We start from the raw sequence: 15,426 nt of genomic DNA, 5'->3' as shown, positions 1-15,426 counted from the left end.
GTCCTTGTGCCTTTATTTTTAATCTTTTAAAATATTTATTTTTGTTTCCATTTTCTATCTCACTTCATCCAAATTTCTTCATTTTTCTTTCTGATTTTTGATTTGGTTCTCGGTGGGAAATTCCACTTTGAACTCAATTTTTTCCTTTCTATTTCATCTTTTTCCAATTCTGTATTTTAATTTAAAGAGTTATAATTCCGTATTTCAATTCTATAATTCTGTATTTAAATTAGAATTTAACTTTAATTTTCCTTATTTTTTCACTTTTATTCCTAATTTTTGGTTGTGTCATTTTTTCATTCTTTTACTTTAACTGCAATTCAATTGTAACATTTCTTTTATATTTCTCATTCTAATTTTTAATTCTAATTCAATTTTAACACTTATTTCATATTTCTGATTATAATATTTTCTTTTAAGTCAATTATTATTTATTTCTCACTCTTAGTTTTTTATTTTAATTCCATTTTAATATTTTCCATTTCTCCCTCTCATTTTTAACTTTTTTACTTTTTCGAATTCTGCTTTTTATTGTTTATTTTCCAATCCAACATTTTATTTTACCTTCATTTCTTAATTTTAATTTCAGTGTCCAATTTTGACTCTTCATTTTTATTTGGCTTTTTCCTTTCACTCCCAATATTCCATTTTTAAAAAAAATTTCAATATTTTCCCATTTTCAGGATTGACTTTTCCATCTTTTTAAATCCTTTTTGGCTTAAATTTCCATTTTAAATTTTTTCATTTAATTCTTTACCTTCCCATTCTGTTCCTTCCATTCCCAAAGGAGCTGGCGCTGCTTTTCCCCAAATCCATCCCAAATCAGGTGCTCATCCCAAACAATTCCTGATTTTCCCTCGGCAGGGAATGGGAATGGGGATGGGAATGGGAATGGAGTGGGAATGGGAATGGGAATGGGAATGGGAATGGGAATGGGAATGGGATGGAAATTATGGGAATGGGAATGGGAATGGGATGGGGATGGAATGAGGATGGGAATGGGAATGGGATTGGGAATGGGGATGGAAATTATGGGAATGGGAATGATGGGAATGAGCCTGGAATGGGAATGGGCAGTGAGGCCCTCGCAGGCTCCCCTCTCCCTCAGGAATTCCTGCAGACTTCAGCTGGGATGTGGCTGTGCTGGAGGGATTGGGATTGGGACAGGCCAGATCCATGGGATGAGCTCTGCCCCGGGAACACTCCAGGCTGCAGGAAAGGGCCGGAATTGGGACATTCCCTGTCCTGCTCTGGAATTCCAGCCCCCCGAGGCTGGGCTGATCCCACAGCGAGGGACAGGGAGAGGAGGGATCCTGTGAGACCCCAGCAGAGCCGCCGGAATTCCCGTGTGGGAAGGAGCTGGAGCTGCAGAGTCCAGAGAGCTCTGGATGGATCAGAGGATGGAGCTGGGAGAGCTGGGAATGTTCACCTGGAGAAGGGAAATTCCAGGGGAACCTCAGAGCTTTTCCAGGGCCTGAAGGAGCTCCAGGAGAGCTGCAGAGGGATTGGGAAAAGGGATGGAGGGACAGGACATGGGAATGGCTTGGAGTGACAGAGGGGAAATCCCAATGGAATATTGGCAGAAATTCCACCTGTGAGGGTGGGGAGGGCTGGGCTGAAATTCCCAGAGAAGCTGTGGCTGCCCCTGGATCCCTGGAGTGTCCAAGCCAGGCTGGGCATTGGGGCTTGGAGCAGCCTGGGACAGTGGAAGGTGTCCTGTGGTGGCACTGGATGGCTTTGAGGTCCTTCCAACCCAACCCATGATGATCCCATGATGCTGTGATCCCATGATGATCCCATGATTCCATGATGATTCCATGATGATTCCATGATCCCACCTGTGCTCTCTCCATGTGGTTCACACCCGTGTGGATTTGCACACCAGCACAGCCCCACAGCCCTGCTCCCCATCCCTCCCAGTCCAACCAGTCCGGGTCACAGCTCCTCCCCAGTGACCCCGCAGAGCCCAGGAGACACAGCCTGGATTTATTCCTGACCCCAAAGGCACTCGGAGGGAAGGGTGGGGACAGGGATTGGGGTGGGAGGGGACAGGAGGTGCCAGAGCCACCTCAGGGCACCAGTAGAGGGGACAGGCAGTGCCAGGGCCAGCTCAGGGCACCGGGTGTCACCACCTGGAGGGGACAGGCGGTGCCGCAGTGCCAGGGCCAGCTCAGGGCCGCAGGTGCCACCACTTGAAGGGGAAGGGCTGGCGGCGCACGTTGGTGCCGCAGTGCACATCTCCTGCCAGCACGTGGTAGGAGAAGAAGTCGTCGATGAAGGTGCAGGAGAGGCCCAGCGGCTCCAGCAGCTCCCTGACGCGACGCTCCAGGCAGCACTGCCCGCCCAGCACGGGGCCGAAGGGCTTGGGGATGCCCAGGTGCCGACCCAGCACCAGCATGTTCACCTGGGGAACAAATCCCAGAACAAATCCTAGCCAAATTCCGGCCCAAATCCCACCCCAAAGGGCTTGGGGATGCCCAGGTGCCAACCCAGCACCAGCATGTTCACCTGGAAATGGGAGGGGAAAATCCTATTCCAAATCCCACCTAAATCCTATCCCAAATCCCAGCCCAGCACCACCATGTTCACCTGCCAAGATGGGGTGGGACAGTGCCAGAACAAATCCTACCCAAATCCTACCCAAATCCAGCCCAAATCCCACCCCAAAGAGCTTGGGGATGAGCCCAGCACCAGCAGGTTCACCTGGAGCACAGGGGGATCAGGGATGGGAAAATCTCACCCAAATCCCACCCCTGGGAAGGGAGAGCGCAGTACCATGTTTGGGAAAAAGGCCTCAGCGCCCTCGTTGGCGTCACCACAGAAGAGCTGTGGGATGTCGATGATGTCCTGCTCAGCCAGACCCAGCGAGCGCTTCAGGATGTCTCTGTTCCAGCTGATACAGCTCTGCGGAGAGGGGAGGGATGGAGGGATGGATGGAGGGATGGATGGATGGATGGATGGATGGATGGATGGATGGATGGATGGATGGATGGATGGATGGAGGAAGGGATGGATTGAGGGATGGATTGAGGGATGGATGGATGGATGGATGGATGGATTGAGGGATGGATGGATGGATGGATGGATGGATGGATTGAGGGATGGATGGAGGATGGATGGATGGAGGGAGGGATGGATGATGGAGGATGGATGGAGGATGGATGGATGATGGATGGATGAAGGGATGGATGGATGGATGATGGATGGAGGATGGATGGATGGATGGATGGAGGAATGGATGATGGATGGATGGATGAAGGGATGATGGATGATGGATGGATTGAGGGATGGATGGATGGATTGAGGGATGGATGGATGGATGAAGGGATGATGGATGGATTGAGGGATGGATGGATCCATGAATCCACAGATGGATGGAGGAAAGGAAAGATGGGCAGAGGACAGGAGGACACAGGCAGCACTAGAAGGATCTCCTTCCCCCTGCTCACCTGGGCATATTCATTGAATTTTCTCAGCTCCTCATCCGCCAGGATCTCGTTGATGGTCGGTTTGGACACTTGCTCCAGCCCTGCAGCACCAGAACAGCTGCAATTCCACCCTCGGCAGGCCAGGGTGATCCTGGATCCTTCCCTGATCCCGGAGCTCCCCCATTCCCAAGGCAGGAGGAACGAGCTCTGCCCAGCCCGGGGATCAAATCTGCACAGTTTTAACCAATTCTGCCTCGTTCTGCTCCCTCTGCCCGCCGGGTTCCAGGGCAAATCCACCTCCCACCAAATCCCGCAGGGAAAGGGAAAACGATCAAATCCCGTGGGAAAAAGAGAAAACCATCAAATCCCACAGGAAAAACGGGGGGAAAAAGAATCAAATCCCTCGGGGTAAAAGGGGAAATCATCAAATCCCATGAGGAAAAAAGGAAAACAATCAAATCCTGCGGGAAAAATGGAAAACAATCAAATCCCATGGGGGAAAAGGGAAAACCAGCAAATCCTGTGGGGAAAAAGGAAAACCACCAAATCCTGCGGGAAAACAATCAAATCCCACAGGAAAAAGGGAAAACCACCAAATCCCGTGGGAAAAAGGGAAAACCACCAAATCCCACGGGGAAAAGAAAAAACAACCCCTGGAGCTCCATTTCCCACCCTCGCCTACCCTGGAACATCACGGCCTCTCCAAAGCCCTCCTCCTGCTTCTCGCGGAGCAGCTGGAAGCAGGCGCTGGGGCTGGCCAGGAGCAGCCGGAATCCCTGCGGGGAGGCGGCAGGAATTCGGGAAGAGCTCCGAGGGGCTCACCATCCCGCTTTTCCCGCTCCCCAGAATTCCTTACCTTCCGGCCAGGCGTGGGGACAAAGCTGAGGAATTCGTCCACATGGCCGACCAGCAGCCAGTCGGAGAAGAGCTCCACCGGCGCCTGGACCTGCTGGGCCACCAGGAAATCCCGAACGGCCCTGGCCATCCTGCGACCACCCAGCCTGCGGGACAGCGGGGTTGGGGAGTGGGACTGACCCCAAACAGGCTGGGAAATCCCAAATGGTCTGGGGATCCTGGAGTCCAGGGCACACCAGGGTTTGGGGAGCAGGATCGATCTCAAACAGTGCTGGGAAATCCCACACAGCCAGGGGATCCTGGAGCCTTGGGGATACTGGGGGTTTGCGGGGCTCCGGGAGTGGGACTGACCCCAAACAGGCAGGGAAATCCTGAACAGCCCAGGCCATCCCGGAGCCTGGGGGACATGGGGGTTTGGGGTGCAGCTCTGACCCCAAACAGGCTGGGAAACCTTTTTTTGGGGGTTTTCCTCACCTGGGGAAGGCTCTACTCAGGGCTGACCCCAAAGGGCACCAGGAAATCCCTTTTTGGGGTTTTCCTCACCTGGGGAAGCTGCTGCCGACGAGGATCCTTCCCAAGGGATACTCCTGGCCCTGCACCGTCACGGGTGGGCTCACCTCCAAATTCCCAAAGGAATCCAGGCTGGAAGCTCCTGTGGGAGCCGGCCGGGCCACGTAGCCGAAATCAGGGCCCTGGGTGGGGAAATAGTTGGGAAATGGTTGGGAAATGGTTGGGAAAATGGGAGAGAAGGGTTGGGAAAAAAGGGGGGAATGGCTGGAAAAATAGGGGGAAGTGGGTAAAAAAGGCACTGAAGTGCTGTGACCCCAAATAGTCCTCTGTGCTGGAGCTTCCCTTTCCAAAAATGCAAGAAATTAAGGGATTGATCCCCAAAATGCGAGAAATTAAGGGATTTATCCCAATTTTTAGGGATTTGCCAAGCTGGAGCTTCCCATCCCAAGAATGCAAGAAATTAAGGGATTTATCCTGATTTTTTTTGCAAGCTGGAGCTTCCCATCCCGAAGAAGCAAGGAATAAAGGGCTTTATCCCCAAAATGCAAGGAATAACGGGATTTCTGGCGATGTTTTGGGGTTCCCAGGCCAGCGAGGCAGGATGGATACCAGGATGCTCTTGACGGGAAAATCCGCCAGGCCTCCGTCGCGGGGAGAGTCGAACACCACGGGGAAGGTTTTGTGTGGAGCTTGTGTGTAACCGAACTCCATCTCATCCTGCAGACAGCACCGATTTGGGAAACCCCTAATCAATCCCAGATCCCAAATCACAAATTCCAAACCCCAAATCAATCCCAGATCCCAAATCACAAATTCCAAACCCCAAATCAATCCCAGATCCCAAATCACAAATTCCAAACCCCAAATCAATCCCAGATCCCAGATCCCAAATCAATCCCAAACCCCAAATCAATCCCAGAGCCCAGATCCCAAACTGCAAATCCCAAATCAATCCAAAATCCCAAACACCAAATCCCAAATTAAATTTCAAATCCCAGATCCCAAATCCCAGATCCCAAAGCCCAAATCCCAAATCAATCCCAAATCCAAAATCCCAAATCAATCCCAAACCCCAAATCAATCCCAAACCCCAGATCCCAAATCCCAAAGCCCAAATCCCATATCAATCCCAAATCCAAAATCCCAAATCAATCCCCAACCTCACATCCCAAATCCCCAATCCCAAATCCCAGATCCCAAACCCCAAAACCCAAATCAATCCCAAAACTCAAATCAATCCCGAACTGCAAATTCCAAATTCACCCCAAACCCAAACCCCAAATAATTCCAAATCCCAAACCCCAGATCCCAAATAGTCCCAAACCCCAGATCCCAAATAATCCCAGATAACCCCAATCCCAAACCCCATAATTCCCACCTGGATCCAGCGGTCCTGGCGGTTTTGGGGTGTGGGGCACACGGTCAGGGGACACTGCGCCTTCTCAGCCAGAGCCGCCACTGACCCCACAAACGCCTCATTGCCATCCACACTGCAGTGGGAAATTTGGGTTATTTGGGGTTATTTGGGGTTATTTGCAATTTGGGATCTGCGATTTAGGGTCTAGGGTTTGGGATTTGGGATTTGCGATCTGGGATCTGGAGTTTGGGGTTAAGGATTCGGTATTTGCGGTTTGGGATTTGGGATTGATTTGGGATTTGGGATTGATTTGGGATTTGGGGTTTAGGACTGGGTATTTGGGATTGATTTGGGATGGATTTGGGATTTGGGATCTGGGGTTTGGGATTTGGGGTCTGGGGTTTGGGGTTTGGGTTCTCGCCCAGCTCCCACCTGCAGATGAAGACCTCGAGCGGCGCTGCCGTGTTTGGGGTCATGATCCAGGGAGCCACACGGAACACCACAGAGTCTGTGAACAGCGGGGACTCCAGGGGGCCCTGGGACAGCGGGGACGGGTTGGGATTTGGGGTTTGGGGTTTGGATCCGATGTGGGGATGGGTTTGGGATGTGGGATGGGGCTGGGAATGGAGTTTGGGATGTAGGGATGGGTTTGGGGTTTGGGATGTGGGATGGGGTTTGGGATGGGTTTGGGATGTAGGGATGGGTTTGAGATGGGTTTGGGGTGTTTGGGATGTGGGATGAGGTTTGGGGTTTGGGATGGGTTTGGGGTGGGTTTGGGATCTCCCCTGACCCCATACCTGCTCAGAGCTGTCCAGCAGGGTAGGATGGGACTTGGGATGCAGGGATGGATTTGGGATGGGGTTTGGGATGGGTGTGGGATGGGATTTGGGGTTTGTTATGGGGTTTAGGATGGATTCAGGATCTCCCTGACCCCCTACCTGCTCGGGGCTGTCCAGCAGGGTGGGATGGGTTTGGGGTGGATTTGGGATGGGTTTGGGACACAGGGATGGGGTTTGTCATGGGGTTTAGGATGGATTTAGGATCCCCATAACCCCACACCTGCTCGGGGTTGTCCAGCAGGGTGGGATGGGTTTAGTATGGATTTGGGATGGATTTAGGATCCCCTGACCCCATACCTGCTCAGGGCTGTCCAGCAGCGTGGCGTGGATGAAGGGATGGGTTTGGGATGGGTTTAGGATGGATTTGGGATGGATTTAGGATCCCTGACCCCGTACCTGCTCGGGGCTGTCCAGCAGCGTGGCGTGGATGGCCACCAGGCCGGGGAAGCCGCGGTCAGGGAAGTCCAAAGCCTCGAGGTAGAAGAGGCTCTCGGGGTGGTGCTTGCTGGGCCGCACGGGGTACGAGAGCTTGGAGCCTCCCAGGACATGCTGGAACTGCTCCGGGGCCACCGCGTCTGCGGGGACAGGGACAGCCCAACGTGACCCCAAAGTGACCCCGAACTGACCCCAAAGTGACCTCGAACTGACCCCAAACTGAGCCACCGCGTCTGCGGGGACAGGGACAGCCCAAAGTGACCCCAAACTGACCCCAAACTGAGCCACTGTGTCTGCAGGGACAGGGACAGCCCAAAGTGTCCCCAAAGTGACCCCAAACTGACCCTGAACTGAGCCACCACATCTGCAGGGACAGGGACAGCCCAACGTGACCCCAAAGTGACCCCAAACTGAGCCACAGCATCTGTGGAATTGAGAACACCCCAAAATCACCCCAAACTCACCCCATAATCACTCCCCAAAATCACCCCAAACTGAGCCACCACGTCTGTGGGATCGGGGCAGGGACACTCCAAAGTGACCCCAAAGTGACCCCAAACTGAGCCACCACATCTGCAGGGTCGGAGACACCCCAAAATGACCCCAAAATCTCCCCAAACTGAGCCCAAACTGAGCCACCACATCTGTGGGATTGAGACACCCCAAACTCATCCCAAACTCCCCCCAAACTGAGCCACACTGTCTGTAGGATCAGGGACACCCCAAACTCACCCCCCCTTCCCACACCTTTCAGCCCCTTTTTTCCCTAAAGCTGCCCCAAAAAAGGGTGGATTTGACCCCAAGGCTCTGCAAGGATCAGGGTTGACCCCAATGACCCCAAATCCCATTCCGGGCACTCTGCAAGGATCAGGGTCAACATCAATGACCCCAAATCCCATTCTGGGCACTCTGCAGAGGTCGGGGTCAATCCCAATGACCCCAAATCCCATTCCAGGCACTCTGCAGGGATCAGGGTGGATCCCAATGGGGTCAGTGACCCCAAATCCCGCTGTGGGCACTCACTGCCGCCGTAGAACACCCCGACTTTGTCAGCCACCCCGCAGTCGAGGTGCAGCAGCAGGCTGTGCCGGGTGAAGATGGCGCGAGGTCCCCTTGTCCTGAGCAGCAGCTGTGACATGTCCTGCAGGTCTGCGGGAAACGGGAAATGGGAATGGGGAATGTGGGAAATGGGGAAATGGGGGAAATGGGGAAATGGGGAATGGGGAATGTGGGGGAAATGGGGGAATGGGGAATGGGGAATGGGGAATGGGGAATGGGGAGTGGGATGTGGGAGAAAGGGAAAAGTGAGGGGAAACTGAGGGAAAAGTGAGGGAAAAGTGAGGGAAATGGGGTTCTGGGATGTGGGAGAAAGGGAAAAGTGGGGGAAAGTGGGGGAAAAGTGAGGGAAAACCAACGGAAAACTGAGAGAAAAGTGAGGGAAATGGGGTTTCTGGGCTGTGGGAGAAAGGGAAAGCAGGGAAAAGCGGGAATTGGGGTTTGGGGCTGTGGCAGAAAGGGAAAACTGAGGGTAAATCAGGATTTGGGATGTGCCAGCACCGTTGTAGGATCGCACGGCACAGTCGCGGCTGTCGGGGCTGCCAGCGCCGGGGTCATCGCGGTCACAGTTCACCAGCAGCACTGCCCCGTGGCCATCCGGACCCCACGTCCATGTGGTCTGGGGGACGGAGCGGGGCTGGGGTCAGCATTCCCAAATCCCAAAATTCCCAAATCCCCAGATTCCCAAATTCTGAATTCTAAATTCCCAAATCCCCAAATTCCAAATTCCCAAATCCCCAAATTCCAAATTCCCAAATCCCCAATTCCCAAATTCCCAAATTCCCCAAATTTCAAATTCCCAAATTCCAAATTCCCCAATTCCCAAATCCCCAATTCCCAAATCCCCAAATTCTAAATTTTGAAATTCCCAAATTCCAAATTCCCCAATTCCCAAATTCCAAATCCCCAAAGTCCCAAATCCCCAAATTCCCAAATCCCCAAATCCCCAAATCCCCAATTCCCAAATCCCAAACCATTCCCAGCCCCATGGCATACCTTATCCAGCAGTGTCCTGCTCACTGTCCCACAGCGGTTGACGTCGGCGTCCAGCGACACCTCTGCGGGAAAGGGATGGGTGGGAAATGGGGAAATATGGGAAAAAGGGGAAATATGGGGAAAAAGAAAAAATTGCTGGGGAAAAGGGCTAAAATCCTGGGGAAATGGGGGAAAACACCAGGAAAAAGGGGGAAACGCTGGGAAAGAGGGGGAAACCCTGGGGAAAAAGGGGACAACACTGGGGGAAAGGGGGAAATACTGGGAAAAAGGGGAAAATCTCGGGAAAAAGGGAGAACCCCGGGGGAAAGGGGAAAATGCCAGGGAAAGGGGAAAATGCCAGGGAAAGGGGGAAAATCCTGGGGAAATGGGGGAAATGCTGGGAAAAAAGGGGAAAACTCTGGGAAAATGGGAAAATGCTGGGGAAAAGGGGGATATCCTGTGAAAAATGGGGAAAACCCCAGGAAAAGGGGGGAAATGCTGGGGAAAAGGGGAAAACCCTGGGAAAAGGGGGGAAATGCCAGGAAAAGGGGGAAACACCAGGGAAATGGTGGGAAATGCTGGGAAAACATGGAAAACAGTGGGAAAAAGGGGAAAACACCAGGAAAAAGGGAAAAATGCTAAGAAAAAGGGGGAAACCCTGAGGAAGAAAGGGAAAATGGTGGGAAAATGGTGCCTGGAAAAAGGGGGAGATGCCAGGAAAACAGGGAAAATCCTGGGAAAAGGGGGAAATGCCGGAAGGGTCTGTTTTGGGGTGACTCACCCACGCAGGTGAGGTAAAGCACAGCTCTGCCCACGGGAACTCCGCCAGCCTCCCTGAAATAAGAAATCCTGACCTGCAACGAGGGCGGGAATGCCGGGATCGGCCGGAATGCCAAAATCTGGCGGGAGTGCCAGGATGGATGGGAATGCTGGGATGGGTGGGAATGCAAAAAATCTGGTGGGAATGCCGAAATCTGGTGGGAATGCTGGAATTGGTGGGAATGCTGGAATTGGTGGGAATGCCAAAATATTATGGGAATGCCAATATCCAGCCAGAATGGCAAAATCCGGCAGGAATGCCAAGATGGGTGGGAATGCCAGGATGGGCAGGAATGCCGAAATCTGGTGGGAATGCCGAAATCTGGCGGGAATGCCGAAATCCAGCGGGAGTTACGGAATCAGCGGGAATGCCAGGATTGGTGGGAATGCCGGAATTGGCGGGAGTGATGGGATTGGCAGGAATGCCAAAATCCGGCAGGAATTCCAGGATTGTCTGGAATGTCAAAATCCAGCAGGAATGCCAAAATCCAGCAGGAATGCCAAAATCTGGCAGGAATGCCAAAATCTGGCAGGAATGCCAGGATCAGCTAGAATGCCGGGATTGGCTAGAATGCCAAAATCCGGTGGGAATGCCGGGATCGGTGGGAATGGTGGGATGGGCAGGAATTCCAGGATGGGCAGGAATTCCGGGATGGGCAAGAATTCTGGGATCAGCAGGAATCACGCACCTTCTCCTCGCCCACATCGTTGCTCGGGGCGTCCATGGCCAGCAGCACCTCGGGGCCAGTGGCCAGCGGCCAGCGGGCAACGCTGGAGGGCAACCTGACACTCTGATCCTCGTGGACCACCCAGAGCTTCACCCCCGGAGTGCCCTGGATGCTGAACGACACCGAACCCCTGGGAGCACACCTGGAACGGCGGGGAGAGACCTCAGCTGAGTTTTCCCCCATTTCCTGGTGTTTTACCCATTTTCCTGGTGTTTTCCCCTATTTCCTGGTGTTTTCCCTCTTTTCCTGGTGTATTTCCGTGGGGTGGGTTTGGGAATGGGGCAGGAAATGGGAAATGTGACTGCGGCCAGGGCTGAGGGGAGGAGTTGGGATAAAACATTCCATGTGGATAAAACATTCAATGTGGAAGAAATCGTGGGACTCAGGGTATCAATGGGCCATGGAACATTCAAATATTCCTGGAAAATTCAAATATTCGTGGAAAATGCGAATTTGGCGAGGGCTGAGGTGAGAAATTGGGATAAAACTTTCAATAGGGAGCAATTCCTGGGATTTAGAATATCAGTGGGTCATGGGAAATTCAAATATTCCTGGGAGATGAGACTTTGACGAGGGCTGAGGAGAGAAATTGGGATAAAATTTCAATAGGGAACAATTCCTGGGATTTAGGATATCAACAAGTCATGGGAAATTCAAATATTCCTGGGAAATAGGACTGCAGCAAGGGCTGAGGTGAGAAATTGGGATAAATCATTCAATATGGACAAATCCTGAGATTTAGGATATCAGTGGGTCATGGAAAATTCAAATATTCCTGGGAAATGCAACTGCAGTGAGGGCTGAGATAAAATTGGGGTAAATCATCCAATATGGACAAATCCTGGGATTTCAAATATCAATGGATCATGGAGCATTCAAATATTCCTGGGAAATGTGACTTCAGTGAATGCTGAGGTGAGGAATTGGGATAAAATTTCAATAGGAAACAAATCCTGGGATTTTGAACATCAGTGGGTCATGGGAAATTCAAATATTCCTGGAAAATGTGACTTCAGTCAAGGCTGAGGTGAGGAATTGGAATAAGACATTCGATATGAATAAAACATTAAATGTGGAAGAAATCCTGGGATTTAGGATATCAGTGAGTCATGGAAAATTCAAATATTCCTGGAACATTCCGATATTCCTGGGAAATGGGACTGCAGAGGGCTGAGGTGAGAAATTGGGATAAAACTTTCAATATGGAAAAAAATCCTGGGATTTGGAATATCAGTGGCTCATGGGAAATTCAAATATTCCTGGGAAATGCAACTGCAGCAAGGGCTGAGATATGAAATTGGGATAAACCCTTCGATATGGAAAACGTCCTGCAATTCAGAATGACAGCAAGTGGTGCAAAATGCGACAAATCCTGGAAAACTCGGTTAAGCCTGGGAAAATGCAACTACAAAGACTTCTGCGGTCTGAAATTGGGATAAATCCTTCAACACGCAGAGAAACCCGCAATTTAGAATTGCAACAAGTCCTGGGAAAATGCAAATAATCTCGGAAAACGCAACTTCAACAAGCCCTGCGATGTGAAATTGGGATAAATCCTTCGGTGAGGAGCAAATCCTGCGGCAAAGTCGCAGAAGCGGCTGCATGGATTCCCTGGCCAAGGAACAAATCCCACAAAACGTGAGGAGAGCCGCAAAAGGAAAAGGCAATTCCCACAAATCCGCCAAAGGCGATTAAAGGCAAATCCCACCGGAGGCTGCGAACCCTGGAAAAGGCGGCGGCGACGAACGTCCAGCCAGGAATCCCTCAAAGAATCCCTAAAAAAACCCCTGGATTCCCTCCAGGGATCCCTAAAAAAAAAAATCCCAAAATCCAGAGATATTCCAGGCGCAAAACGCACCCCGTGCCGCCGTGGGAAACGGGAATAAATGGGAATAAACCCCCCAAAAATCACCACAGGTGCCCCAAATCCCGGGAAATTGGCGGCAGTAAAATCCAGTAAAATTCTCTGACCCACAGAAAGGACCAAACCGCGATCGACCCCGCGCGGTTCCATCCCGGCTCTGCCCGGGGCGGATTTTCGGCACGGATCTCCCCGGAAAATCGGGATTTCCGCCGGCAGGTTGGGGCTCATCCCGAGAGGCCGAGGGGATGAGAGAATCCTGAGCCGGGAGAAGGAAAACGCAGCTCCATCCTCAGAGGAAAACAGGGAAAATCGGAACAATCCCAGCCCGAGAGCAGCGGGAGCGGATGGGATGTGGGGGAGATGAAGCCCCGAGCTGCCGCGGCCGGGGTGGGATTTCGGGGAACAAAGAGGGAAAGCTCTGGCCCAGAGCTCCCGGATCTGGCCAGCAGCCAGGGCAACAGCTCCGGATCCAGCCCGGGAGGGGCCGCGGGGGGTTCGCCCTCCGCATTCCCCCAAAAGTAGGGAATATTTCTCATTTCATCCCCCCGGGATGCGGGACGCAGCCGAAAAACCCCACAGCGGCTTCGGCGCCCCAAAACCGGCCAAATTCCCCTCGAAATGCCCCAATCCCGCATCTGTCCGGAGGTTCCCCTTCCTCCCGGGACAGCATCCCTCGGGAAAATCCCCCCGGAGCGGCGGCCTCGCCCCCAGCCCGCCCCCGCGCTATTTTTAGGCTCCAATTAACGGGATCAAAGGGGCAAAAAGCGGATTTGTGGGACTCGCTCACCCGCACACATCCAGGGCCAGCTCGGTGCCCAGCACGCACACGGTGCTCGTGGGGTGCTGCGTGGACAGCTGGACACGGCGCTGCTGGGCCATGGCCGAACCGCCGTGCCGTGCCGTGCCGTGCCGTGCCGTGCCACCCGCAGCCGCCCGGGCTTTATAGCGCTGGGCAGCGGGGAGGGGATCAGCCAAAGGGCGGCCTAATCCCCGCTCCGGGGCAGGGTGTGCGCAGCGTCCGGCGTGGGGCGGGGAACAGCGCCCCGGGGAGCAGCGCACGGAGCTCCGCGACAGGCGCGCTCGGGTTCGGGCTCGGGACACTCGCAGAGCTCCGGCAGAGCCGCGGCTCGGGCCCGGCAGCACCGAGGGGTGCTCGGAGCTCCGAGAGAGGGGGGAAAGCGCCCCGGGATACTCAGGGAGCTCTGGGAGAGGGGGGAAAGTGCCCCGGGATGAGCACGGAGCTCCGGGAGAGGGGAGGCTGGGCAGCGCGGGGTGCTCGGAGCTCCGAGAGCGGGGGGAGCAGAGTCCCGGGACACACACGGAGCTCCGGTAACGCGGGGGAAAAGCACCCCGGGACGCTCACGGAGCTCCGGGAGAGGGGGAAAAGCACCCCAGGATGAGCACAGAGCTCCGGGAAGACGAACGCGGGGGGGTTCGGCCCCGCGGGTGGGAACAGTGACCTGCAGCCCACGCGATGAAATATTCAGCGCCACCGGAGCCGCGCTGGGTCCGCGCCAGAGCCGGGCTGGGCCGGGTTGGGTTTCTCCCTCTGAAGGGTTTTGTTTGTTCGCTCGGCCAGGACAAAGCGCTGGAATTCTGCCTCCGGCAGGGCTGAGGTGCGGGGTGGGCGCTCGGGGCGGGGATGTCACCTGCGGCGGGGACAGCGCAGCCCGCGGGGCGCCTTTAATCGCCTTTGTTTTTTAATTAAATCCCCGTCCGTCGGCGCGTGGGAGAGCCCTTTGTCCCTGCAGCTGTCGCCGAGCCCCCTCCCCGCCGGGTCACGCGATTCGGTGTCGCTCCCCGGGGAATGGCAGCAGGGACACTGGGATCCCGGGGGAAACGGGGCTGGAAAGCCGCTTTTGGGGCAAAACCGGGGGGTTTAGTGGGATGTGCGGGAGCATCTCCTCCGCAGCTCTGCAGCGACCCTCTGAGAAGATCCCCCCAGTTGAAATCCCCTTTTCCCCCCAAAATCCGCCGCACGGAAGGTCCTTGGCACCACTTCCCTCTTTCCCAGCGCCCCGATTTTGGCTGCGCGACGCGGGAGGTGCAGCTTTTCTTAGAAAGTTCTTAAAATCTACGCCTCAACAATCCTCCCAGCCAAGCGAGGTGCCCAAAACACGCGTGTCTGGCCCCAGAACAGCCGCCGGGGTTGTGCAAGGCCGCGCTCCGGGCGGGTTTCGGTTCCCGGAGCGCCCCGGGCGGTGCCAGGCTGCCACGGGGAAGCGCCGCGCTCCGCTGGAGCTGAAAGCGCCCAGAGAAGGGCGGAGGGAGGGGAAATTCCGCCCGGGGAAGGTGTGGAAGGGTCGGGGTGAGGGCAGCGGGGTGTGACCCCAGCCCGGGACAGGGGACAGGCCGGGGGGAAGGGGTTTGGGATGAAACAGGGAATTCTGGCGGGGAATTCGCAGCTGCAGAGCTGCGATCGGGGACTGCGCGGCCCTATAACAGTGGGATGGGATCGGACTCCTGGAGCAGCCACACCCTATAACAGTGGGATGGGATCTGCACCCCTGGAGCAGCCAGACCCTATAACAGTGGGATGGGATCTGCACCCCTGGAGCAG

General features: G+C 54.0%; 1 protein-coding gene across 3 annotated transcripts; it reads right to left on the bottom strand.

Annotated features, from left to right (window-relative positions):
- Window positions 1-1,956: 1,956 nt before the first annotated feature.
- Window positions 1,957-13,817, bottom strand: LOC146428397 (protein-arginine deiminase type-3-like). 3 transcript variants are annotated; one of them, XM_085079761.1, is made up of 16 exons: window positions 13,654-13,817; window positions 10,964-11,144; window positions 10,237-10,309; window positions 9,477-9,538; window positions 8,982-9,099; window positions 8,448-8,573; window positions 7,386-7,564; window positions 6,583-6,686; window positions 6,172-6,283; window positions 5,403-5,510; window positions 4,827-4,975; window positions 4,285-4,429; window positions 4,111-4,204; window positions 3,450-3,529; window positions 2,776-2,904; window positions 1,957-2,404 (listed from the first exon to the last, which is right to left on the bottom strand). In XM_085079761.1, exons 1-16 carry the CDS (start codon window positions 13,743-13,745, stop codon window positions 2,171-2,173), a joined length of 1,986 nt encoding a protein of 661 aa, XP_084935887.1. In that variant the 5' UTR covers window positions 13,746-13,817; the 3' UTR covers window positions 1,957-2,170. The 3 variants fall into 3 exon arrangements, with proteins under 3 accessions (XP_084935887.1, XP_084935886.1, XP_084935885.1); XM_085079759.1 differs by lacking the exon at window positions 1,957-2,404 and adding an exon at window positions 2,411-2,508 and having other exon boundaries at window positions 8,448-9,099; window positions 13,654-13,807; XM_085079760.1 differs by lacking the exon at window positions 13,654-13,817 and having other exon boundaries at window positions 8,448-9,099; window positions 10,237-10,289; window positions 10,964-11,124.
- Window positions 13,818-15,426: the final 1,609 nt, after the last annotated feature.

Source organism: Lichenostomus cassidix, chromosome 21 (assembly GCF_008360975.1).
Source record: "Lichenostomus cassidix isolate B80296 chromosome 21, HeHo_3.0, whole genome shotgun sequence".
Classification (NCBI taxonomy): domain Eukaryota; kingdom Metazoa; phylum Chordata; class Aves; order Passeriformes; family Meliphagidae; genus Lichenostomus; species Lichenostomus cassidix.
Note: the sequence above shows the minus strand (reverse complement) of the source record. Positions and strands in the feature narration are given on the sequence as shown.

Excerpts from the sequence above, each read along its gene's own strand:
- LOC146428397 (XM_085079759.1), bottom strand. The coding sequence starts at position 13,745 with ATGGCCCAGCAGCGCCGTGTCCAGCTGTCCACGCAGCACCCCACGAGC. Across the intron at positions 5,511-6,171 it reads GCCAGGACCGCTGGATCCAG|GATGAGATGGAGTTCGGTTA; the intron begins GTGGGAATTATG and ends TGCTGTCTGCAG. Across the intron at positions 4,205-4,284 it reads TCCCCACGCCTGGCCGGAAG|GGATTCCGGCTGCTCCTGGC; the intron begins GTAAGGAATTCT and ends GCCTCCCCGCAG.